The sequence below is a fragment of the Plodia interpunctella genome, chromosome 7, assembly GCF_027563975.2.
Source record: "Plodia interpunctella isolate USDA-ARS_2022_Savannah chromosome 7, ilPloInte3.2, whole genome shotgun sequence".
NCBI classification, from domain to species: Eukaryota; Metazoa; Arthropoda; class Insecta; order Lepidoptera; family Pyralidae; genus Plodia; species Plodia interpunctella.
The window spans coordinates 10,569,919-10,594,154 of record NC_071300.1 but is presented as its reverse complement, the minus strand read 5'-3'; the positions used below and the strand labels follow the sequence as shown (position 1 = coordinate 10,594,154).

The 24,236-nt window shown below is 35.8% G+C and overlaps 4 protein-coding genes across 26 annotated transcripts in view; 3 read left to right on the top strand and 1 right to left on the bottom strand.

Annotated features, from left to right (window-relative positions):
• The window catches only part of LOC128671190 (uncharacterized), a 476,937-nt gene extending 474,828 nt beyond the window's left edge, over window positions 1-2,109 (top strand). For 4 of the 6 annotated variants that reach the window (XM_053747480.1, XM_053747479.1, XM_053747481.2 and 1 more), the window contains 5 exons: window positions 393-489; window positions 607-715; window positions 897-1,003; window positions 1,225-1,284; window positions 1,384-2,109. In XM_053747480.1, coding sequence (XP_053603455.1) covers window positions 393-489; window positions 607-715; window positions 897-1,003; window positions 1,225-1,284; window positions 1,384-1,425 — 415 coding nt within the window. In that variant the 3' untranslated portion in view covers window positions 1,426-2,109. Of the gene's footprint in view, window positions 1-11; window positions 313-392; window positions 490-606; window positions 716-896; window positions 1,004-1,224; window positions 1,285-1,383 lie in introns of all 6 variants that reach the window. The other 2 variants (XM_053747478.1, XM_053747476.1) reach the window with 1 other exon arrangement.
• Window positions 2,110-2,305: 196 nt separating this feature from the next.
• Window positions 2,306-4,113, top strand: LOC128671195 (peptide deformylase, mitochondrial-like). The gene is made up of 3 exons (XM_053747492.2): window positions 2,306-2,782; window positions 3,221-3,341; window positions 3,864-4,113. Exons 1-3 carry the CDS (start codon window positions 2,447-2,449, stop codon window positions 4,055-4,057), a joined length of 651 nt encoding a protein of 216 aa, XP_053603467.1. The 5' UTR covers window positions 2,306-2,446; the 3' UTR covers window positions 4,058-4,113.
• Window positions 4,114-4,901: 788 nt separating this feature from the next.
• On the bottom strand, window positions 4,902-19,700 carry sw (short wing). Of its 16 annotated transcripts, none has more exons than XM_053747459.1 (17): window positions 19,386-19,700; window positions 18,782-19,014; window positions 18,253-18,443; window positions 17,753-17,880; window positions 15,890-15,952; window positions 15,090-15,110; window positions 14,266-14,313; window positions 11,777-11,947; window positions 11,345-11,501; window positions 10,700-10,954; window positions 10,074-10,191; window positions 9,303-9,534; window positions 8,878-9,038; window positions 8,406-8,546; window positions 7,378-7,503; window positions 6,509-6,666; window positions 4,902-6,160 (listed from the first exon to the last, which is right to left on the bottom strand). In XM_053747459.1, the coding sequence occupies exons 2-17, from the start codon at window positions 18,902-18,904 to the stop codon at window positions 6,157-6,159; spliced, it is 2,097 nt and encodes a 698-aa protein (XP_053603434.1). In that variant the 5' UTR covers window positions 18,905-19,014; window positions 19,386-19,700; the 3' UTR covers window positions 4,902-6,156. The 16 variants fall into 16 exon arrangements, with proteins under 16 accessions (XP_053603434.1, XP_053603433.1, XP_053603437.1 ...); XM_053747458.2 differs by having other exon boundaries at window positions 18,782-18,912; XM_053747462.2 differs by having other exon boundaries at window positions 11,777-11,914; window positions 18,782-18,912.
• A 515-nt stretch (window positions 19,701-20,215) lies between these two features.
• Window positions 20,216-24,236, top strand: part of Nrx-IV (Neurexin IV) — a 32,926-nt gene continuing 28,905 nt past the window's right edge. Inside the window, exons 1-3 of one of the 3 annotated variants that reach the window (XM_053747378.2) lie at window positions 20,217-20,419; window positions 21,104-21,217; window positions 23,200-23,396. In XM_053747378.2, coding sequence (XP_053603353.1) covers window positions 20,356-20,419; window positions 21,104-21,217; window positions 23,200-23,396 — 375 coding nt within the window. In that variant the 5' untranslated portion in view covers window positions 20,217-20,355. Of the gene's footprint in view, window positions 20,420-21,103; window positions 21,218-23,199; window positions 23,397-24,236 lie in introns of those variants that run through there. The other 2 variants (XM_053747379.2, XM_053747381.1) reach the window with 2 other exon arrangements.

Genomic DNA, 24,236 nt, shown 5'->3' with positions numbered 1-24,236 from the left:
GTTTATTTCAGATGGCACTTTTGTAACGGTGATCACAGCTTGGCCTGATGTAAATGATGTGTCTACTGCAGCCAGCTACTTCCGCGTGTTTGCTTATATAATGTGGTGGATCTTCATGTTTAGAGTCTCGGGGGTGTACGTTATGCTCATCTCGACCCTAGTCTGTCTGGGGCACCAATACAAGAATCTACAGAGTTATTTCTACAACCTCAACAATATTTTTGAAATAGCTGAATTGACGTTGCGACAGAAAGAAGAGAAATATGAAAATGGACTGAAGTTGGGTATAAATATGCATGCTCGTACATTGTGGTAAATATGTAAATGTTGTTTAGAAAATAATCAATTTTTTTTTGTCATTATATATTTAGTTTATATTTGTTGTCCCACAGGTGTACACGAGAATGTGAGGCGTCCTTCATGTGGGTTCTCAGCGGCCAAATACTGGTTAATGTAACAGTCATCATTTTACTGATGGCACAGATGCTGGTAAGGATAATAATTACCTAATTAAACCTTTAGCTTAAAGTGTATCTAAATTTCCTTCTTAATCAAATGCCTACTTTCATTATAATATAGACACGTATGTATATTGATTATCCACAGAGTTCAGAACGCACGTTTGGCAGCGTATCAGCTATCGTGTCTACGATGACCGCCATGCTCATCAGCACAGGTTTCTTCATGTGGAACGCTGGAGACGTGACTGTAGAGGAAAGTAGTTACATTGAAATATAATCGTAAACTGAAAAAAAAATCCCTGAGCAAAGAAAAAATTTATTGAGTTGGTCGTTGGCATTACAGCATATCCATTAATAAATCGTTATTAATTTTCGCCATTTCAGAGAGACGCGGTCATTTTCTAAGCCTAATCATCCACGAATCCTTCTTGCAGGCGGCAGCCCTATCTACCGCCATGTTCAATTCTGGTTGGCAAAATTGCCAGGGAGACTCCACCGTGCGAGTCAGGAAGCTTCTCGTTATTGCCATGACACAAGCTCAGGTCAGTATTTAAAATACCATACACATAAAACAACATTTGTGGAACGGTTACGGTCTGGGGAAGGAATGACGCAGGAACTATTCATCTATCTGCTTGGTGCCCACGTAGAAATTATCGCAGATGTTCGCATCAAAGTAGTGAGATAAAGAATATGTACATAATTAGTAATAATTAATTGATTACAGTACAGTTGAAACATACTTATTTGAAATATTTTTTAGGTGCCAGTATCTATTCGAGCCCTCGGAATTGTAGCGCTTTCATACCAATCCTATGTATCGGTAAGTATCGTGGATTCGTAGGAATATATAAATAGGAACTAAAAAAATAAATGTTAATTTTAATGAACCTACATTTATTAAACTCTTTATTTTTTACAGATCGTGAAGTCGTCATATTCTGTATTTTCAGTATTATATTAAAGCATCAAATTTTAGACTCTCTATGTAGGTACACAAATACAAAAGTGATTACATAATTTACTGTAATATAGGTATTAGAAAAAGCATGCACTCGGTAGGTGCACATCAAGATACAAGCAGTAGTTGACATTTTAATTGAATTATATATAATAATATATAATAGAATTTTCCTAGTATGTAATTAATTAACTTAACAATGAGACTTCGTTGTCATTTCTTATTTTATAAAAATAGTAGTAGGTACTTAGATAAATTAGTCTGAATATAGGTTTTATAGGTAGAAAATATTAGTATATTAGTACGTATGGACGTTATTTTACGGTGTGGCAAAGGGCGGCGTGCCGGCGGGGCCCGAAAGATTCTGTGCTCTCATTGCTGCGCTTACTGATTTTATCTACCCACGTAATAACCTATATAAAAAATGATATTTAAGTATCATAATAACTAAAAACTCATAACCCGATAATCTCGCACAAATCTCATATCACGTTATGACGAAAATAAAATGGAATTTCTATTATTAATCTATTCTATAGGAAAGTGAACTTCAGAATAATTTAAAGGTTTTTAACGGAAATCTATGGGAGAAACCATTAGCCCTGGATCAAAAGTACTTCAAGCAAAAGTTTGTTTTGTCACTGTCACGTTTAACATTGTCAGAACGAGACAAAACATACTTTAGCTTAAAGTATACTTTAACTTTTATAATTAATAACAGGGCAGGTTTTTTTCATCTAAATCTAAATGATTCATCCTAGTCCGGTTCCGTCTGGATGCATACGGTTCGTTAGTTTGAAGTCCGGTTCGGAAAATCAACATATGAAAAATTAAGAAAAAGAAAAAAAATCATTTGAAATATAATCTGTGAACCGACATAGACTTGACAGTTGATTTGACATAAGACATTCCCATATGTTGAGTTGAAGATGAATGAATAACATTGCACGTTTAACCTAAAAATTGGTAAATAAAATTATGTGTAGATACTCTTTTTCCTAATAAATATAATAAGTTCTTTGAAATGGGTGTAACCAGAAAGATACTCAATTGGTACGCAAGAATTGGACCTAGTCACGGTAAAAAATTGCCTCCTTACGAGCATGTCGTCCAAATTGGGGATCCAATGTTACGTAAAGCTTCTGAGCCCGTAGCTGTTGACAAAATCAAGAGTGAGGAGATCCAGAAACTGATAAAGAAGCTGAAGTATGTGCTGGACAAGTACGGGAGTGTTGGGATGTCTGCGCCGCAAATTGGTGTCAACAAAAGGATATTCGTCATGAGACAAACAGCACTGCAAATTGCTTCTATCCCTAAAGAATCTGTCAAGACCAGAGGAATAACTGTAGTACCTTTCAGTGTGAGTAAGTAACTAGTGATATTAGAGTAAAAAATAAATGTTATTACATTTGTTTACAAATCTTATTATATTTGTTTATATTATAAATGGTTGATGAATAAAGTTAAAGAATACTGACAAAATATTTTGATTCATTATCACACTTTCCAATAGTTAACATTGTTGGAATGAGTTAATTCAGTAGTGCTTTAACTTTTTTTTTTAAATAAGAGGGTAGATATGCAGAATTTCTTTAAAAATGGCACTCAAGCATTCCTTCATTCAGAACATTTTTGAACCTCATCAAAATCTATTCAAAAAACCAGTTTTTCAGGACATACACTGCTGAGAAGAAAATTAAATAACCCAATGGCTATCAACCTTCTAATTTTGAAATTTTACCTTACTTTTTTATCTGAAATCTAAAAAAACATTGTAAATTTCTTATCATGGTTTCAGGTTTTTATCAACCCAACACTGAAGGTGATTGACTACTCAAAAGTGACACTGTCTGAGGGCTGTGAGAGTGTTCAGGGATACACAGCTGAAGTGGCTCGATACAAAGAAGTTGAAATTACAGGTTAGATTTTTAAATGGATATGAAATTTATTTGGTTTTGATTTTAGTTTGGTTGGATGCACTATCCTGCACCATACTTATACAACAATACAATAATAGGAAATTTTACTTATGATATCTTCCTTCTTCATTCATTCTTTTTGTATGGTAGTGTAAGGTCGCCTCTGTTACAGTTATCATGGCCTGTCCATCTCCATTTTCGTTGTTGATAAATTAAATATATTAAATATTAAATAATAATAATGACACTGATAATCACACTTTGAATATAGACAAACCATTGTAGGTGAAATTAAATTTTTATATACATATATCTATTTTATATACATATATTTTATGTATGTTTGTTATGCTTTCACGCAAAATGAACTGGAAGAAACACTGGAAGAATATAAAAACTGGAAGAATATAAAAACAATGGAAGAATATAACCTGGAATAACACATAGGGTACTTTTTACTACGAAATTCCCATGGGAGCGAAGACTCAGGGCGCAGCTAGTAACATATAATTCCCTTTTCAGCACTGAATGCAGAAGGTGACAGCACATCTACAAAATACAAGGACTGGGCTGCACGGATAGCCCAGCACGAGATGGAACACTTGGATGGTAAACTATACACAGATATTATGGACAGGAAGAGCTTGCAGTGCATTTTTTGGGAGGAGGTCAACTTGGCGAAAGGGAAACTTGCCATACCATTTTATCCTGATTGAGAGTGGTTAAATTAGTTTTAGATTATTTATTTTAATAAAATGTAGATGTTTAGTCAGATTGTCATTATTAATAATTGAATCATAAAAAGCAAATACAGAATTGGAATCGTTATGGAGATAAGGATCTTTATGAATGCAAATTGCTGGATTTTTCATTAAAATAGCTTGATATAAACACTACAATTGACGTTCAGCGAAAGTGTATAATTATGCCGGCATTATCTTGCGAGTATGGAAGGGCGAGCTCAGTTTTAGTTTTTGTAGGAAAAGTGGTGTTACAATGCATGCACTTGGGTTAATTATTAATTGCATCCGTATTTGTATCTTAGCATATAAGACTATCCAATATAAAGTCAAATATCTATATTATATGAAAGTGACATGACTTCCTCGTGAGTGAGTTATATTATGACTAACTTTTCTCCGCAGCTAGAGTCATCTCGGGATCTAAGCAGAGTATCGCGATGAAATATATACCACTATGAAAACCGCATCAAATTCCATCCGGTAGTTTTGTGTGATGCGCCAACAAACATACAGACAGACAAAAAATTGTTTTGGCCTCTATTAATCCCATAAAGTCACCTCTAATTATTTTTCTTGAATATCTTCTATGTACAGACATAGCCCGTTTACAGTTTTATTATATGTTTAGATTCGACAAAAATATAAAAAGCCTTGACAACAACAGCAAAAAGCACATCCCAAAAAGACTTGACGTTTGGTACGCACTTGTAAAATCACAATTCTCAAGGTTAGGTTAGTCCCCGAGCTTTGGGCAAAATAAAACCCGTGAACTCGCAAGGAAGGATGAAAGTGGGCCGAATATAAATAAAATGCAGAGTAAGTCAATGAAAGCCACTTATTTTATTATTGAATTAAAATAAAGCATAGAACTAACTGTTTAACATTATTAGCCATTGACTATCAGTCAAAATTAAAAACTCAAGTTTTGACTGATTTCAGTGGTTATTATATAGTTTTCAGTGGTTATTATATAATTAATACTATTTTACCTGCTTTTTAATAAATATATCAGAAAATAGCGTAAATAAATTTAAGGTGTGTTGCACCGTCAACTTTGACGTTTATTTTAACCAGCAAGCTGCTGACGTTTAAGACAAAATAGCGTAAAGTTAACTATGCAACCCACCCAAAAGTTAACGTTTATCTTAATCTGACAAAAACCTATACAGACAATTCCGTGAAATAAATAAACCATTATTTTTTCATACTATAATGTGACTAAAATTATTGTTAAGTAGCTCAAAATATCGTAGATTGTAACTACATTGAACCTTACAGATGAGTCAAATAGACGTCTACAAGAATCATTACATAATATAATAGATTGCGCGCATATTATAGATATTTAAAATAACATTTACTTTTCCAGTTCCGTTCATATACAAAATATCAGTTTTCTCACATATCTCAGTGGAAAACTCACCTTTTCAATACATAACAAAGAACCTTTGGCGATTCTCTTATATTGTGTGCCATCTCACTTTCTCGATCTATACATATTTCTTTAAAAAATCTATACAATCAGTCCATATGCATTATGATTGGAATAAGCCGTGTGATTCTGGCCTTAGGCTCAGTATTCATCAAAGAATGTTTAATCCGCTAATGTGGTTTTCACAAATTATGTTTGAAACATCCGTCGTTCGTCTGTTTCGCACATAAGATTTGTGACTGAGACAGACAGAATCGTCCGGGGATGAAAGCGCAACGTAATTTTAAGCCTTATTTTATTTTGTTTTACATACAATGAAATCGCCGCAATTATAAGTTTATCTAAAGATGTTTTTGTGGCCAGAATTTGTTTCTTTCGATTTACAGATGAAAAATAACTCTTTTTGCCCATGGTACAAAATGTTGCCTATTATATATTTTAAAATAATTTCATCATTAAAGCTAGATTGATGAATACTGGTCCTAATTACTCACGTAACAATTTGAAGCACTTTCAATTCGATTGAAAAGCTTCTATTGTGTCATGACAATCTGGGTTCTTGATATCGCCAATGCCAGTTTGGTGTCGTGTAGTCGCATTGTGACTACAACCGCCATCCACAGCGCACGTCCCAAGTCAGTTACCTGTACAAAGACATTTATATAGGCCAAAAATATACGAATTAAATACTGCTGAAACAGAGGGCATGGCTAGGCTTATCCCTCTGCCTTTTTAGGCCTGAAAGAGTAATAGATAGGTGTGGTCGGATTTCTAGTTAGACTCAGTCCATCGTGCGAGAGATTGAGTAGTTTTTCACAAAACTGAACGCGACATGACAGCTGCTCATGCCGCGATTTCAAAAAGATGGACATTACACACACACAAACATTTAGACACTAGTTTCATATTATTTTCATTTTATTAGAAATGCATTATTTACTAAAGTTACTCGTTTGGGCTGCCCTGGAAACAAGAAACTATTGATTGGTTACCTGAGCGGGTTGCTGGCGAGCGAGGTGAGGCTGGTGAGGCTGGGAGGGCCGCTGGGCGCGAGGCTGAGGCGGTCGTCGTCGTCCGCTTGGTTGTGCTTCAGCTCCTGCAGCGTGTACACCAGCTTGCTCCACTCGTCGTGGCGCGGCTGCGCCACCGACTGCCCACAAATACACAGCTTGAGTGAAGATACCGAAGTGGACCAATTGTTGCGGAATCTGTTACTTTATTGTTTCTTTTGTCGTCGCGTCGATTCATGTCACTTTATAAAAATATATATTTTCTTTTTACCAAATCATCAAAAAGAAGTCCTCAAACAGATTACACAATTTAAAACTAAATATTGTCAGATTTCATAAAACTTTCAAGCTATACGATTTAAATTTTAATAGTACCTATAAAGATTTAAAGTTCACTTTTCAATGAACGTGGCAACTTGGCGACGTGACGTTTAAGCGGTGCAGTAGCGTGCTAGTCAAATATCGATTACTGAGCAGATGTTAATAAAAATATCGATAAACCTATATTTAACTTAAAAAAATGAGACATTTCATCATCACATAGGCTTCTTAACACTTCACCGGTATATTAACACAGTATGAAAGATAGTAAAAATATTTCCTCACCGTCACACCAGTGTGACAGAACAGAGGGGTTAGCATTTCACTTCTCACCATCGAATCGATTCGAAGTGAGACGCAGCAAACCAATGACATTACGTGTGGTTGTCGTTGCGTCACAATGGAATAATGTAATTGGTTCGCTGTAACTCGTTTCGAATCGACCCGCATTTCGTCCACAGTGTGTGGTGAGTCGGGCGTGAACGACAACATGCCAACGTGTGTGTGTAGTGTGTATGTAGTATACTCACATCAGCCAGTTCATAGACCCAGATCTTCCCGGCGTCGTCGCCCGCGACGATGTGTCCGCCGGCGGGCGCCCACGACACCCTGTTGAAGGCCACGCCGCCCTCCGCCTGCACGGACGCGAGCGGAACCTGCCCACACAATACACTAATATGTTACCCCGCATTTACACTCAGCCGCTGCCCGTTCTCCTGCCGCTGCCCGGAGATATTTCCCTAAATACTTCTGCGGCGATTCTTTATTTATCAATTCACAAAAATGACTGACGTCGATCTCGTCGAGGTTGCTGGTTCGACAGCATTATGTCTGATCAGTATAAGTCATTCCATATTACCTGCTCAATTTCGTAAAGTTCTAAAAATGTAATTGTTTTTACATTACTGTGCCGGGCAGGGCAGTGACATGAGCGGGGACAGCGCGAGTAACCTAGGCTTTTTACATACTCGTGCTGCCCACTGGGATGCACACTTCCCTGCCCAATCGGGCTGAGTGTAAATGTGGCATATGATGTATGGCAAGACCACGTATCTGTCACGTCTTGATTGGAATAAACGTCAGTCTGTTCCAATCACGAGTCGTTCCAATTGTCCTGTGTGATATACAACATAATAATAGGGTGACTTCATTTGGCGTACTTTTTTACATAAGTGACTCCGTAGCCTAATGGGCATCACGCCGGACCGCTACGCTGCGGGTACCGGGTTCGATCCCCGGTCAGGTCAAGATGGAAAATTAACTTTTTCAGATTTCAAACTTACTTTGGGGCCAACTCAATCTTTGTGGACTTATCCATACATATTTGTTTATTTATTTTATGAGTATCATGGACTAAGAATAGGAAAACGGGCCTTAGGCTCCATCCTTAGACTTAACGACTGAGAAAACACTGAAATTGGAAAAAGCTTTTAACTTATGTGCCCATAAAATATAAAAAAATTACATGTAAATCTTAATTTCACCAACTCGTCTGCCTCAACGCCGCGTCACACAACTTTTCATTCAATGGCTCTTTATTTTCGCATCGTGATCTCACCTCAGTGTCTCTGTTGAGATTCCACAAGTCCAGTCTCCCAGCGGCGTCGGCCGCCGCGAACAGCGCCGGGTGTATGGGCGACCATCTTACGTCAGTCACGTAGTCCAAGCTATCTTCGAACGAGTACAGCGGCTTGGATTCCTTCAGTTAAAAATACATTTATTGAAATATGTGATTGAATGTGATGTCACATAATTTTTGAACAGGATATTTTTGTTCACATCACATTTCAAACTTGACATCTATCGATTACATTAAATCGGTTAATTAATAAAGTATACAAGGATCGAACTGACTCGATTTCCTGGCAGCGTTCGTTCACGAGTTGACGCACGTCAGTCATCGCGAAGCTCAAGCACAATAGAACTTCACCCGGCTCACGTCGCTACCAGTTTGACCATCACTCACACTAGGCAACACGGCTGTCCTATGGTAACCAATGTTATAGGCCGTAACAGTTTAGGAAAGTCACCTTGGAGGACCAGAGCTTGACGGACCAGTCGACGGAGCAGGTGAGATAGAGATGCGCGAGGTCGAGCGCCCCCGCGGCCGCGTGACACGCCACGCCCGTGACTGCGCCCGCGTGCGCTTCCCAGCACTCCGCCACGCCCGCGCGCTGTCCGTACAGGCATCCTGACACCATCTCATTATGTACTTTCAACAATTATGATAAGCCCTGATGGTACGTTAGGGGCAGACACTGTTCGTCTGTGTGGTCGTTCCGAAATGCCTTTCGGATCCAGCCCAGTTAAAAAAGGGACTGGCGAGCAACAACAACACATTTAATAAAAATCTAATTAAAAACCTAAATAATTGAAAATTGCAATTATAAAAAAAAAAAAAAAACAAAAAGACGCGAGATTTTGTCTTGTATTATTCTAATCAATGTACACTCACCAGAATAAACATTGCCGTCTTCGCTTCCCAACACGAAGTTGTTGACATCTCCATGCGGGAATCCCATTGCAGTCACCGCTACAGCCTTGCTCTGCCTGTGTTGGAGCTCCAGCGTCTCTTGAGGCTGAGACAACATGTCCAGCGACCAGGAGCAGAGGCGGCCGTCGGTCGAAACCGAGATTAGATTGTGGGCGTTTTGACTGCCTACCACGGAGAGGCAGTATACTGGATGCTGCAGACGTTAAGGAACTAGTTAGTCTAAAGTCGCTCGAATACGAATGTTGCAGAAAAAAGAGTTTTTTGCTGCATTAGGTCAGGGCTTAGAAGAAGACTCGATAGAATAAAGTATTTGTTTTTCACGTATAAATACGTATCAGTCAAGTTCAAATAAAAAGAACCAATTAGACTGAATTTTGTTTGATCTATTGATTGTCTGCTGCGTGAACGGGTGCTGCCAGAGGGAACTGGTCATCTCGTTTCTCATTTTCATGTAAGTTAATTGTGTTTCACATCGATATATATATATATTATAATCAGCACTCGGATCACAATCATAACCTGTTTTGATATACCTTTTGACTATGTACATTATGTAGTTTTATATATTATTAGAAAGAAAAAAAAAAAAACATTGTAAGAAACAATAATGGTAAGCCGATCACACAATTCCATACAATAAACGCGCCTCGCTACGCATTCAGTCTAAGTTTTAGATTATACCGACCGACCGAAAATAACTTTAAATCAGAAGTTTTTAGACTAGATAATTACCGTGTGAGCCAATGAAGACAGAGGCGTGCGTTGCACCGGCGTTCGTTTCTGGATGCGATTGTCCCACAACACGATTTGACCAGAGTATGTTCCTCCCAGGATGAGATTTGGGTGGAACCTGTAAACAATATACATGCTGGTGAAAACATTTCATTGCTGTGACACATTTAGATATGTTTCGACTATGTTAATGCTAACCAATCTCAATTAAAAAAATGATTTATTTGTAATCTAGTTTACAACCCCAGTATTCGCCTAATTGTTTCCCAAAAGTCATGAGCAAAGGGACTTTTTGGGTATTAAAAAAAACTTTTTAAACCACAGATACACTAGGGAACATTTGACGCGCAACATCTGCGCTCAGTTCGCGTACTGAAAATTCACTGCACATTACAATCGTGTATTATTTTAACAATCGCCTAAAGGCATCTGACATGACTTTTACATCTACCCCTCACGATGTTGTACGGAATATATTTACGGAAGAAAGTGAAGCATATCGTTCTTTCCATTTCATTACAATTTGTATGAGTGAGATCGACTATGTGCTATTTCACTCGACGTGTGAGATAGTGATTATGTTGCGCGTCAAACGTTGCCTAGTGTATTCGTAGCTTTGGGATTACCTGGCGAATGTAGCGCTCATAACGGGCGATTGGCAATGGAAGATATCTTCTGGAGTGGTCTTCTTAAACTTGGTATTCCACACTAGACAAACTCCGTCGGGGTCGTGTGGGGCGTCGTCGCTGTTGTGGTACGAGGCCAGCAGCAGCTCGGGGTGGGCTGAAGACCAGTCGAGGCAGGTGACGCAGCGGCCTTTGGACCAGCGCTCGTCGTAGAATGTCCGGACTAGGGACAACTTCGCGACTGACTTGTCGTCACTTGTGAAGAGAAAAATGAGTTTTTTTTATGTAGCTCTCAGGTACCGAAAGCTTCTGTTTCCAATCACTTCTACACCTCATTCATTGAAAAATTATTTTATAATATTTTTTGTCAATTTTAGCACTTCATAATATCTTTTTCAATTATCACAAAAAATATTTTTTCAAATGCAATGATTTCTCTTGATAGGTTTGGAAGCTGATGCGGCAGACCTTTTTCCAGCAGAGACAAGAAAGGTTAGGTAAAAAAAAAAATCACTAAAATGTAATATACTTAATAATTTTCTCTCATACCTCCCACCCACCTCCACTTGAGTGAAATCATTTATAAAAGTATAGCTAGATAAATAAAGCAAGTAAAACTTGTGATAGTGGTGCAGACTAACTCACATAGCGTTCTCGCCGTCGCCGCCGCCCGTGTAGTCCGTGTAGATGTCGACGGACTCCGCGAGCGCGCGCTCGATCACGCGCCCCGCACGTGACATGAACTTCTGGAACTCCGCTGACAGCATTATGGTTTGCTTCTCATCTGCGCTCAGTTCGCGTACTGAAAATTCACTGCACATTACGATTGTGTATTAACAATCGCCTAAAGGCATCTGACATGACTTTTACATCTACTCCTCACGATGTTGTGCGGAATATATTTACGGAAGCAAGTGGTGGTCAATGAAAACTACTACGAATGACTCAGATTCTCATACGAACTCATCTGGCACAAGTAGAATTCGAACCTGGGACCTTTCGATCACAGGCGAACGGTCTCAACCACTTCGAACTAGATTCGATACAGTTTAAAACATATAAGGTCAAAGAGCTCACCTTTCTTTTCTTTCTCCTCCTCTTTCTTCTCCAGGGGCGCGGCGGTGACCGCGGGCTGGACCTCCTTGACGGTGGGAAGGCCGTGCGGCAGGATGCCGGGCGGCAGCTTGCCGTGGAATGCGGCGTCCTCCTCGTCGCCTTGCCGCGCGGCGTCGCCGTCGAATGTAAGCACTGGACGGTGAATAAGAATGGCCCTTGACGGGGTCGCGGCGCGGGTGCCATGCCAGCACGGCTGACTTATGCCACAACATTCATATTCCAAATTCTTTATTCAAAATTGTCGATGTCTAAACTATTGTTCTATTGCAATTTTTTTTATATTTTTAATGTAATGTAAAATTTTATTTTTTTAATTCTATAATTTTATAATTTAAAATGTGCATGTCTTACCATAAGGTGGAATATAATGTATTTATACGAATTTGTAACACCTTTATACTGTATTCTAGCAACTAAACTAACTAAAAATCAATACCAATTTCCGGAATAGAAATTAGTAGTATTTTTAATTGATCAAAATAAGTCGGCCGTACTTCAGTTGAAATATGTAACTTTGTGAAGGTATGCAGTGATTAATGTGTTAGTTAATTTACTGATGTCTTACTTTTAGCATATAATTTTGATGTTCTTCAGTTTGTGTGATTAATACCTTCATAAAATCAATGATAAGATGAATATAGATCTAGGAAATCAATGTCACGCAACTACAGGTGTCCTAACTACACGAGTTTAAAGACATGCAAGCAGAATATTTATCCTAATAAATGTATAAATTCTATGCCGGAAAAAATTATATAATCTATTTCCGAATAGATTTTAATTTATACCAAATATATGAGTATTTAATAACTTCAACAACATCATTGCGCGGATCACGGCGCGCGCGGCGGTGCTACCGCCGAGCACAGCTGTCGTCTAAAAAAGCAAGTTTATATCTCTGCTTACATGCCAATAAAATCTGATTAGCTTATTCCTAAATTGCACGATTATGTGTGATGATATGTAGGCTAAAAATCAAAATCTACATAACGCAATAAATTGAATTTTAACAGCTCATCAACCAATATGTGCAATTTGGGAATAAAACCTAGTTGATCTACAATGGTTAATTTATCTACTCGAGGTATTAGCACAAATGCGTTCACAACTTGATTTTATCTATCAAGCAAAACATGATGATGACAATATATAACTCCGCTATCTAGTGCACAGTTGATATATATTTTTTTCTTCAATAACTTTCATTGCATGTTAAAACTTTCGTATTATTTCAGGAGATTGTATTTTCTCTTTGTTTCATAAATCGTGTTCGTTCTAGTATGTAGTAGTTTTTTAGCGAACTTTCTTAGTATATTAAAAAAGTTCGCGAAGTTCAATTTCACGTGTTTCATTTTCATTTAGACCGATAGCAGAGTTTAAAGGTAACATAAAATAGTAACACGCATCCTATATTGCGATCACGAGTTTGTAGTTACAGTAACTGCGAAAAATAATTAAAATATTTATTGTAGATGCAACATTCTAAAAAAAACGACAACAATATTAAAAGCAAAGAAATGAAACAAAAAGAAAATATTCTCACATAATATAATCCTGTAGTTCGTAAATGTAATGTAATGTACGATTCAAATCACACCGACATCTAATAAAGAAATTATATTCATAGTACAATTTATCATTCCCACGTTGGGTAAAAACATTTACTGTAACTACAACCACGAGTGTGAATCTTTAAAAAATATATTGGGAGGGATGTAGCCCGTGGTATATCCAACTATATAAATAAAATGAAAATAAGAAATCTGGGTTCAACAATTAATTCAAATTCATATTTAAATAGCATCAACGTTTATATAACCAAATCATGTGCAAATTAATCACACAAAGTAGGCAACATTCAGAATGTTTAAAAAAAAAAAGCGTTAAATCGAAAGTGACAGAAAGCTTCTTACTTAATAATAAAATAAGGTAATATTAAAAAAAAAAAAGACAAAACAAAATCTTCCCGAGCTCTCCACTAGAGAGATACATGTCTCATTGTATAAACAGATAATTTCTACACAAACAAAATAATATTTATTTTAAACTTATTCAGGGTAGAATTATGACTCACTGTCATGCACACACAATGTTTCTGTCACATGCATTTGTACTCATGATTGACAAGGCCAAATATATGCTAGGGTAGGCTTGCATTATTTTATGGACAAATATAATAAATAAACGAATAAATGTCACAAACTTGTCATAAAATTAATTGTAAAATATAAGATTAATATATTACATAAATTACAGATCTTTAATAAGACTACTGTAAACTTAATTGTGCTCGAGTTAAATGTATTTGTTAGCATATACGATATAACAGCGTTACACATATGAAGATATAGTAAGTAATAACAAAACATGCTGAGTGATAGTGGCACAGGCTCTACCAGGGCAGTTTAGTAGTTCAATGATTGTTTGTATGTTTCGGAGTTGAAACCTACCTGTAAACTCGTCCTCCCACTCTAAACCCGGGTTTAGATTGTACTCATCTTGAAAAAGGGAGGAAAACAAAAACAATGTCAGTATCTTTCGACCATTAATATATAATAAAATATTCAGTCTATACATAGATTAGCATATTCCACAGTGCTTTTATATCTTACATCATGATCTATCGAGATCTTGTCTCTGGTACAAAACTTGATAAACCACTCGTTTATCTAAGAATCTAAATATCAAAATTGTAGAAAATCAAAAGTGCCACATTTTACTATCGAGCCTTTATCAAGTCTTAGACTCATTTAGACATAAGACCTTGTGTTAAGACCTGTGCAGTGTTGGTTAGTAGAATCGGAAAGGTAAGTCAGCGTGAGATGATATGGCGACCCCAATACTACCACCATAATCAATATACACATAATTATGATAATTTCATTTTATTCTTAGATATAGTACTTTGCGGCCGTGTGATGTACGTAAAACACGTGGAGAACTCTGGAAGGCCCCAATATGTTGTTTATTCATTAGAATCATTCGTATCTTCATCAAATTGATGTTAATGTCACTCAATCCCCGCATATCAATGGAAATATCCAGATTTCTTGATAAAAAATTAATTAAATGTTATTGAGTTTAATAATAAAATATCTATTTATCAAGTAATCTGCCACGAACCGCACCTGATACCTTGTTAGTTATATCTAGAAGCGTGACAGAAAGGGTAATCTATGTACAGGTCTGTAATGGTTTGTGTTACAACCGACACCGGCCTAGTAGAGGTAATGTTAGGAAACGACAGAAAGCATCGGGAGGAATAATGACTTACCGTAGTAATCGGTCGCGTGTGCTAGAAAAGGACAAAAATAAAAACAAACTGTCAGTCAGGATCTGTGAACCATTTGTATAAAACATACGACGGAAAAGTGTAAGTATTTGAACCCCATAAAAATCAATAATATATTTACATATATTAAAAAAAGTAGTATGATATTGACAATGATTTTAATTGTTAAATTATTATTTTTATCATCCCATGCGCCTTCTGTGCACAAATGGTACATGCTTATAAAATGTATTATCCCAAAACATTAAATATCCCAAAAAGTTACGTAGCATGTTTAAAATCGTTAAGGGAAACAAAAATTTGACATGCAATTTCTGATGAATTTGTATGAATGGCCAATCTATTTAACCATTGAACTCCCATAATGTCACACCAATGGTAATATAGCTCTAAGTGAATAGTGCTAAACTCATGTACATATAAGAAAGAAGAAATTCGAAATATTTGCCAAATGCATATGGTTAAGATTAACTTACGAATAATTTGTTAAAATCTTACAGTTATGCAAATTAATACAACTTTTTCTTTCCATGTAATTTACACACATATTTGAGTGTCAAGATTGGCCATAAATTACTAAAAATATAGTCTTCAATTCAATGATATCAAAACTTTGCATAAGGTAAATACAATAGAAAATTTAAGAAATTGAATACTCAATTTCAATTTAATTGAAAATCTTCAATTGTTGAGAAATTATTGAAGACTAAATTCAGAATCATCCACAAACACAAGTGAATCAAAAGTGAACTATATTAATATGTTAATAAGGTCAAAATTACCTTTGCGCGGCCGCCACCAGTCCTCCATGTATCCTGCAAGCGGTGATGCATTGGAAGAGCAGCCTTTTTTTATGGTAGCACAAACACAAACATTGCACCAAAGACTCATACAGTATTTACTTTTAATATTAAATCAACTGTGCGTAAAGACAGGAAAGACACAGTATGTAAAGATAAGCTGAGGGCAAAGAAAATTTCATATTGTTTCCTGAAGGAAGGTTTCTTTTCCATGTCTTGGCTGACTACACCAAGTAGCTTATGTTAAAAATATTTCTGCAACATTTTATCGATAAGCATTCTATTTATTTCACATAATTCTTAAAATTTTCAGGAAACAATTGAACAAACAAAGAATAAATTAAAATTGAAAATCAAAAAGTAAATACTGCTCCTTATGATTACTGATGTCATGTTTAATTTTAAAGGGATGTTTATCATTTGCAAATATAAATTCCTATAGAAAACTTGGTTAGTTTTTGTTAATTAGTACAGTAATATTGTATATTAAAGTTATATAAGTATAACTGATACATATCTTTGCAAATGACATAGTTAAAACCCACACCTGAACAACACAATTAAAAACAAATTAGATAACTCAAAATGCAAATTCTCTATAGGTATATTTAACAAAAAAAAATGGAGGACATGAAAGGGAAAAAAAATACATAAATATGTTAAAATTAAATTGACACTGGATTGAGAACTTGCATGGGTAATTCATTAAATACAGTGTGCTGTTTTTAAAAATTCTACAATTAAAATGTTTCAGTAAGCAGATAAACAAGATTTGTTTTATGAAGACTTGTATTTAAAAAATATATATCAATAGAACTCATCACAAAGCAAATGTAGTTATTATTATTTGTGACTAGATTGTGCCAAAGCACACAGAGTTATTCATAATTTCATCTTAGGAATTCTTTATTAGAAAACGATTTATATTCCTTTATATTTACTATCCTTGTAGTCTAAAAACAGCATCCTGTATATAAAATGTTAAACACAATCAAATGTATTGTACATTTTAATAATTGAAACTTTATAAAACCCTGTTGAAAAATAAAAAAATATATATATAATATCATGCTCCTTTTATGGATATTTATTTATAACAACATATTAACATAATTTTAATAATCACGAATTTATTAATTCATCATTTTATGTTATAGAATGATTAAGAAATTCCAAAAAACAGCTCACATCAGTATGAAGATTAGGCTCGCACTTAGCCGATTAATTTACTTTATTAAAGACTCATTATATTTTTTGTAGACTAGTAATTTATTAATTGGTACTTTTATATATGCAGCCTACATTCATATAAAAATTCATTCATAAACAAAAACAAAATCTAGCCAAAAGTAAAACTTTCTTCTCGGCAGTGTTGTAGAAATGCTAGATGTAGTTGTAGAAATGCTAGAGCTTTGGCAAATATTCTTTAATTTAGTTTGACAGTTGTAAAAAAATGTTTTTTGGTAACGCTAAAGCCGGGTCCGCAGCGGCGTGTTTTCGTGTTAGCTAACATAAAAACATGTTTTACTAAAATATTAGGGGCGTGGCCTAGTTATGTTAGAAAAATAACAAAAATATGCTTTCCAAACTGAATGGATAACATCCCCCACGTTCGTCTGCGGGGAGGGGAAGTGACTCATTTTGTGTTAGCGCTCACAAAAGACAGACGTAGGGCAGCACAGCGCTATATGGAGTAAAGGGACATAAAAACAATAGGCGGAGCGGACGGGGGATTTTCCTCACTTGTTTTTGTAACATATTTTGTTAGAAAATTGGCGCTCCGGACCCAGCTTAACTCGTATTGTTTGTATTTGAGCAAAACAAATAAATGTGAGATGAGCTTACCATCCCTCAGCTCAGCGCCGGCCGCGGCGGTGGTCTGCGTCTGCTTGGCGTACGTCACGCTCTCCTTCGGCGGGATATCCGTGGCCTGCACCGCCACCACCTGCAGCGACGCCGGCTTCCGGGGCACGCTGACAATTTTACATATTTCATAGGTTTATATTGATTTATAAAATGTTGCAATAATTAAAGAATATCATTTTCTATAGTTTTCTGTGTTTTTCGATGTAACAAGATTGTACTTCACCTGCTTATACTAATCTGACTCAGCAAAAGCAAGCGATGGCTTATGTAAGACCAGCACTTGCTTCCGATGAAGGAGAACATTATGAGGAAACCTGCACACTCTAGTTTACTATTATGTATGTGACTTGCCAAAGCTACTAAAAGTTGAAGACAAAGATTGAATATTTTATATTTATTCATACTTCTTCCTGGTATGTCAATTCAATGAAATTTGTGAGCATCAATACAATGTTGTCATACTCCAAAGAAATACGAACCCCTGAGCGGGCAGACTGGCTTTGTCCATGTGCGGCATACTGACGTCGGGCGACGCGGTCCGCGGCGGCGTCAGCGACGTCATGGAGGACAGCGACGACAGCACGTCACGCACCGGAGCCACTCCCAGCGACGACAGCATCTCGTCCAGGTCCCGGCGGCTGTCCAGGGTCGATGTTGTTGCGGCTCGTTGCTGAGAATAGTTACCAAATGCATACTTAATTGACATGGCCAAAATTCTATGACTGGAGGTCTGACTGATGTCAACTCTACTTGCAAAATGAAAATGAATGCTCATTATTACAATGCCATTGAAATTTAATTTAATTACTTACAAAATTTTATTTGTGCAAATAATAAATTTATCATATTCATACAGATAGATAGACAGACAGATGGAACAGGGGGACTTCTTTTTATACTAATGTGAAACGAGCTTGAGTGTTGCCAGACGGTAAGCAAACACCACAGCCCATGGACGCCGGCAAGTTTATTCCATAGTTATCAACAAACTAGCATTTTAAAACTCACCAAAGCCTCCTCAGCATCTTTTTGCTCCTTCTCACGTCGCCGCCTATCTTTCTCCTCTCGGAGCGCCTGGAGCTTCGCCTTCTTGCGCTCCAGCTCCGCCTTCCGATCCGACATGCTCGACATAATGGCTCCTGCACATTTGGGAGGACAAAAGATGTTGTTTAGACTTGTTTTTTCAACTGTTGGATAGGTAATAACATTTTTTTTACGTTATCAGGTTGCTTTTGAATTGGCTGAAAAAAAACTTTTATTCAGGTAGGGTTTCCATGCAGAAAGTTTTCAATACTTGCTTTGTTTTGATCACTGTGTGTGAAACTAACAGACCTAAACAACCAACTCTAGACACAAGTTACCTTTTACAGTTCAGTTTTCCAAGTTCTAAAAACAACCCAAAATTTTTGATATAAAATAAGTTACATTTTTATCTTTTCTTATCTTGTATTCTTCTCTATCTATCTTATTGAATAATGTAGAGGAACTCAGAAATCCCAATTTGGAAATCAGAATGGATTCCAATAGTTCGACATTACCTATATACTGATGTCATCGGCACCTACAGAGTGATTCATTCCAAATTATGAAACAACGACAAACTAAGACTTACCTTTTTATTTATCACTGAAGTTATTAAAACAAGTTAAACATGTTGGAAGCTATTTACTTTTCAAGCCAACACCAGAACGTGGCAAACTTAAATACGGGTAGGTGGGTAACGGGATCAAAGTAATAATCTACAATAATCTTCTCTCATTACAGCAATAAATTACAACTGTGATGTATAATGTTAATTGGATTAACAACAAAAGAGCATCACTTATTTATAGTTAATTTACACCAAATTAAATTGGAAAACCTATCACGAAAATAATCAATCAAATACTCCTGCAGACGACTTTTTTTTTGGTCAGTTTCAATGTTACCATCAAATAAAATCCTGAATTCCTGATTTGTTTAGTTTCAATATTTGCTTTTTGCACACAAAATAAAATGTAAATAAATATCCCGTTTATTTATACTTTCTGTTTAATTTTTATTTCTTAAAGTTAGTTTTTATTTTATCAGGACATGTAAATAAAGAGGTAAATAAGTCTTAACGAATTTAAAATAAAATCAGAACCCATGTATTATAAAGTTAAAATTGTATTATAAAGTGATAGATATTGTAATATAAAATTTTACTATAAAGTGATGATATTTTTTTATTTCTTCTTATTAATTTAATCCTATGTAAGTATTTGTCATTGTTTAAATAATTAGGTGTTCTCATTAAAAAATATCAATAAATCCAAGTTAAGAACGCATTTGCATTAGTTAATTCTCGTTGTCGACGTCTACATTATATTAAAATTAACGTGATTTGATTGGTCATTTATTTATGGAGAGCCAATGAAATGTAATCTATCACTGTTACTAGAAATAAATGCGAATAGAGAACATACTTGGGTGTTGTCCGGCTTGGTGGGTGAGCAAAGTGACATGACAACACGCTCGTAATGATCAAACAGTTTATTCGTTTTTGTAACTGATTTAACGTTTTTCTTTATAATTTCTGCCATACAAATTAAAATGAAATTATGATGAGTAATTTATATTATTTGTTTGTGTTGGTTTGTTGTGGTATAACAAAATCTGGTGCAGGTTAGTCGAAGTTTATCAATTATAAGTTAGCGAAGTTTTAATTTCTAGGATTATTAAACATTAATATAAGGAGTTACCAGTTGTGTATTCATGAATTATACTTACGTTTAGAAATCTATTTTTACTAATTGAATGTATTTGTATGTAATTTTGAAATAAAAGCCGCATTCTGTGTTATGTAGATGTAAATAGTTTATTCGTTTCGGTTAAGTTGGTACCTAGTTAGATACCTATGAAGCGAAGTCTATGTATTAGTATGCCGAAAGATCTAGTACTGAGGCAATCCTTCATATGAAATTCTTAGGATTGCAGGTTCCATTCTGTCTATGATCATAACCTAAAATTAAGATTATTATTATTAATTCTAATGCATTATTATTATTATTGATTATAACATTTTCCTGCAATTTTTCATATATATATTCATATATATTAAAACAAATTAATATTTTGGATTGTGTTTGTACAAATGTAGGAACTTTCTAACAAGAAAGCAAGATCAATTTAGTATAATATCTTATTGTGCTATAAAAAATGTCCAAATCCTTCCCTGGGCAAACAAAGAGGTTATGTTGAAATGAGTGAGCCTGGCAGTCTCATTTACAACATTAGAATGTGTGGCAAATAGTATTTTGTAACTATTGCTAATTAAAAAATAAAGCATTCTCTTATCCTTTTTTTCAGATTACGCTCGTTATTATTATGACTATGAGTGCAACGAGCCGCTTTTGGTAAATGCTCACTTGACAGCAACTTCTAGTTTAAGGGAAAGAGGGCCAGAGAATGCGAAGTTGCATGGTAAGAACACAAAATGAATTGTAATAAATTAAAAGTTTAAAAACACAAAATACTCCAATGCTTTATGCCAGCATCAGTGTGTGAAGGCCTAAAGCAGGCTTCATACTATTGGCAAACAGTTTGCAATACTTTGGCAATATCGACTTACATTGCTGGTTTTTCTTTGAAATAAAATAGCTCACAAACTATGCAATGCAAGTTCATTTACATCAATATCAGAGTACCTACTCTGTTAGTGTGGATTTTGCCATAACATATTGACTGTCATAAACCAACACTGTCACATAATATCATGCTGATTTTAATCCATTACTGGACATTTAGTTCTTATCAAAAAATGAAATCTAACTTTATTTTAAATTTAGTCTTTTTTACCACAAAAAATTGAGAGTTCCATTGACATTTTATTCCTATAAAATGGGCTTCATTTGTGTTGCAGTCTTGGCTTGATTTTCCACAGAGAATGTGTTATAAGCCTGTTTGGTAAATTTAGTGTGTAAAATTACCATTACGACCAATAGAATTAAATACATTTTATGTGGTTAATTTCAAACTTTTTTTTTTGTGTGGCTATATAATATTTTTTACTTTAATTCTGCAGTATATTGCATACACATTTATGAGATAGAATTTTAAATATTTTATGATTTGCTAAATTAGTTTAGAAATTTTTTTTTGTGATTCATTTAAGAGCTATATTTTTTGCATGTGTGTGACTATTTTTTTTTTGCGGTTATTTGATTATTATTTGCCATAGAAAATGAAGTTTATCTGGAGTGTAAGTTCAGGCTACAGACAAGACTCGCCTATAATAGGGATTCCTTGGTCGACAGGTCCACCAAGTCTATAGGGACCTCAGTAATTGGACCATAGGGGTAAGGGTAAGCATATTGAAAATTATAAGAATACAAGAAAGGATATTGAGACATTATATGACAATGAGGGGAAAAAATGTTAGGTGGGCTTTCAATGCCAAGGATTGGAAGCCTAAGGCAGAAGAAATATTGGCTGCGTCCAGCTACATTCAGCCAGATGAGAAGATGAGGATAGGAAGATATGTTTATCAAGATGATGCTAAATCTTCGCTCATCGGGCGACTTATGTTGCGCAAGTATGCTCACCTACATTGCTCTCTTCCATATGATCAAGCTAAATTTGGAAGAGATGAGAGAGGAAAGCCTTACTTGATGGGCCTTGGAGATGTTCCTATTACATTTAATGTATCACACCAGGGAGACTATGTGGTCTTAGCTGGCAACACAAGAGACATTGGTGTTGACACTATGAAAATTGAACCTGTGATCAATAAAAATGTACCAGAATTTTTCCGGCTCATGAGGAAGCAATTCTCTGATCACGAATGGAGTACTATTTACAGTTACCACACAGAAATGGAGCAACTGGCCAGCTTTTATCGCTTCTGGTGTCTTAAGGAAAGTTACGTAAAGAACATAGGCATTGGTATAACTATACCTCTTCAGGAATTAAGTTTCGCTATTAAAACTCGAGAGTTAAAAGTGGGAGAATATACTACTGACACAGTTTTGTATAAAAAAGGAGTTTTGATGAAAGACTGGATGTTTGAGGAGACGCTTTTGGATGAGAAGCACGCTGCGGCGGTCTCCTTTGAAATGGATAAAGATTATGAATATGTGCCTGCACCATACACATTTCTATCATTTGAAGAGTTGGTGAAAGAAGCGAAGCCTCTAGTTGAAGTGGATCGAAGCTTCCAGGATGATTTTATGAAGAAAGAATTGAAGTGGTATTAGGATCTAGCTGTTAAGATATAAATAAAATTAATAGGAAAAAATGGTTTATTTTAGTTTGGTTTTATGTATTCGGTTATCGGGTAGCGGATTTAGAGGATTATTACGTAAATAAACATCAAAAACAATCGCGAAAATTCTCATTTGAAACTAACATGTGGACATTACTAACAAAAATGAAACACCGTCGAAAATAAAATTTCCATGGTCAAGGTACAAACGCGTGGACGGCATCCGACAGCGATTTCGACCAACACCTGCTCATAGACCTGGGGTCAGTTAAGAATGTCACCAGGATTGCTACCCAGGGTCGTGCCCATTCCCAGGAGTACGTGGAAGAGTATCACATAGACTATGGTACCAATGGATTGGACTACGCGCAGTATAAAGCTTCTGGCGGTGAGATCAAGGTATTGTGGCATATGTTGCGACTGGGGAGTGTGATATGACTACACGAATGCAGAAAACACGTTTACATGTTAGTGATAAGAGTTTACCCCTAATATAAAAATCAAATAGATCAAAAGGCGTGTCTTTGACTTCCATACTTCTCAACTCTGTTGAGAGATAGATAGAGACAGAAATATCATGTCAGGATGTTTTTGATTATTATTTTTTGCCTGTAAAATCTCTTTGTTCTAACTCGAGTTTCGAAGAAATGTTACATAACATTGTGCTGTTTCACGAAGGGTATAGTATATATAGAAGGGAACTGCAAAAGGAAACGGTATTTTTGCGTGACTTTTGTTCGTAGATCTGCCAGTTTCATTATTATTCATAAAACAAAAGTTAGAGTTAGCGTGGCGTAACAGCCCCTTTATGCGTTCGTGACAACAAATGTATAGCTTGTCATATTACCCCACCTAGTCGCTAATTTTTGGACGATGATTGGACAATATTACACTTATATAACAGGCCTTTAATGTTCTTGGTTTAGGAAGATAGTAGTAGTAGACTGCATGTGTTAAAGCTTTGTTAACAGCTTGGTTTTCTTTTGTGGTAGTTTTGAATTAATATATATATATTTACAATTAATTAATTTCTTTTGTCTAGCAGTTTGTATCAAAATCCAAAGTAAAACCGAACGAGTATTTGACATTGGAGGCAAATATAACTGATATGTATTTTGAGTGCATAATGTGCTATTGTTAGCACAACAATCTGGGCCATACCCGTCGCCATTGATATTCCAGTGATTTATGATAGTAGAAATGACGTAACATATGTATTATTTGTGTATTCTTACGTAA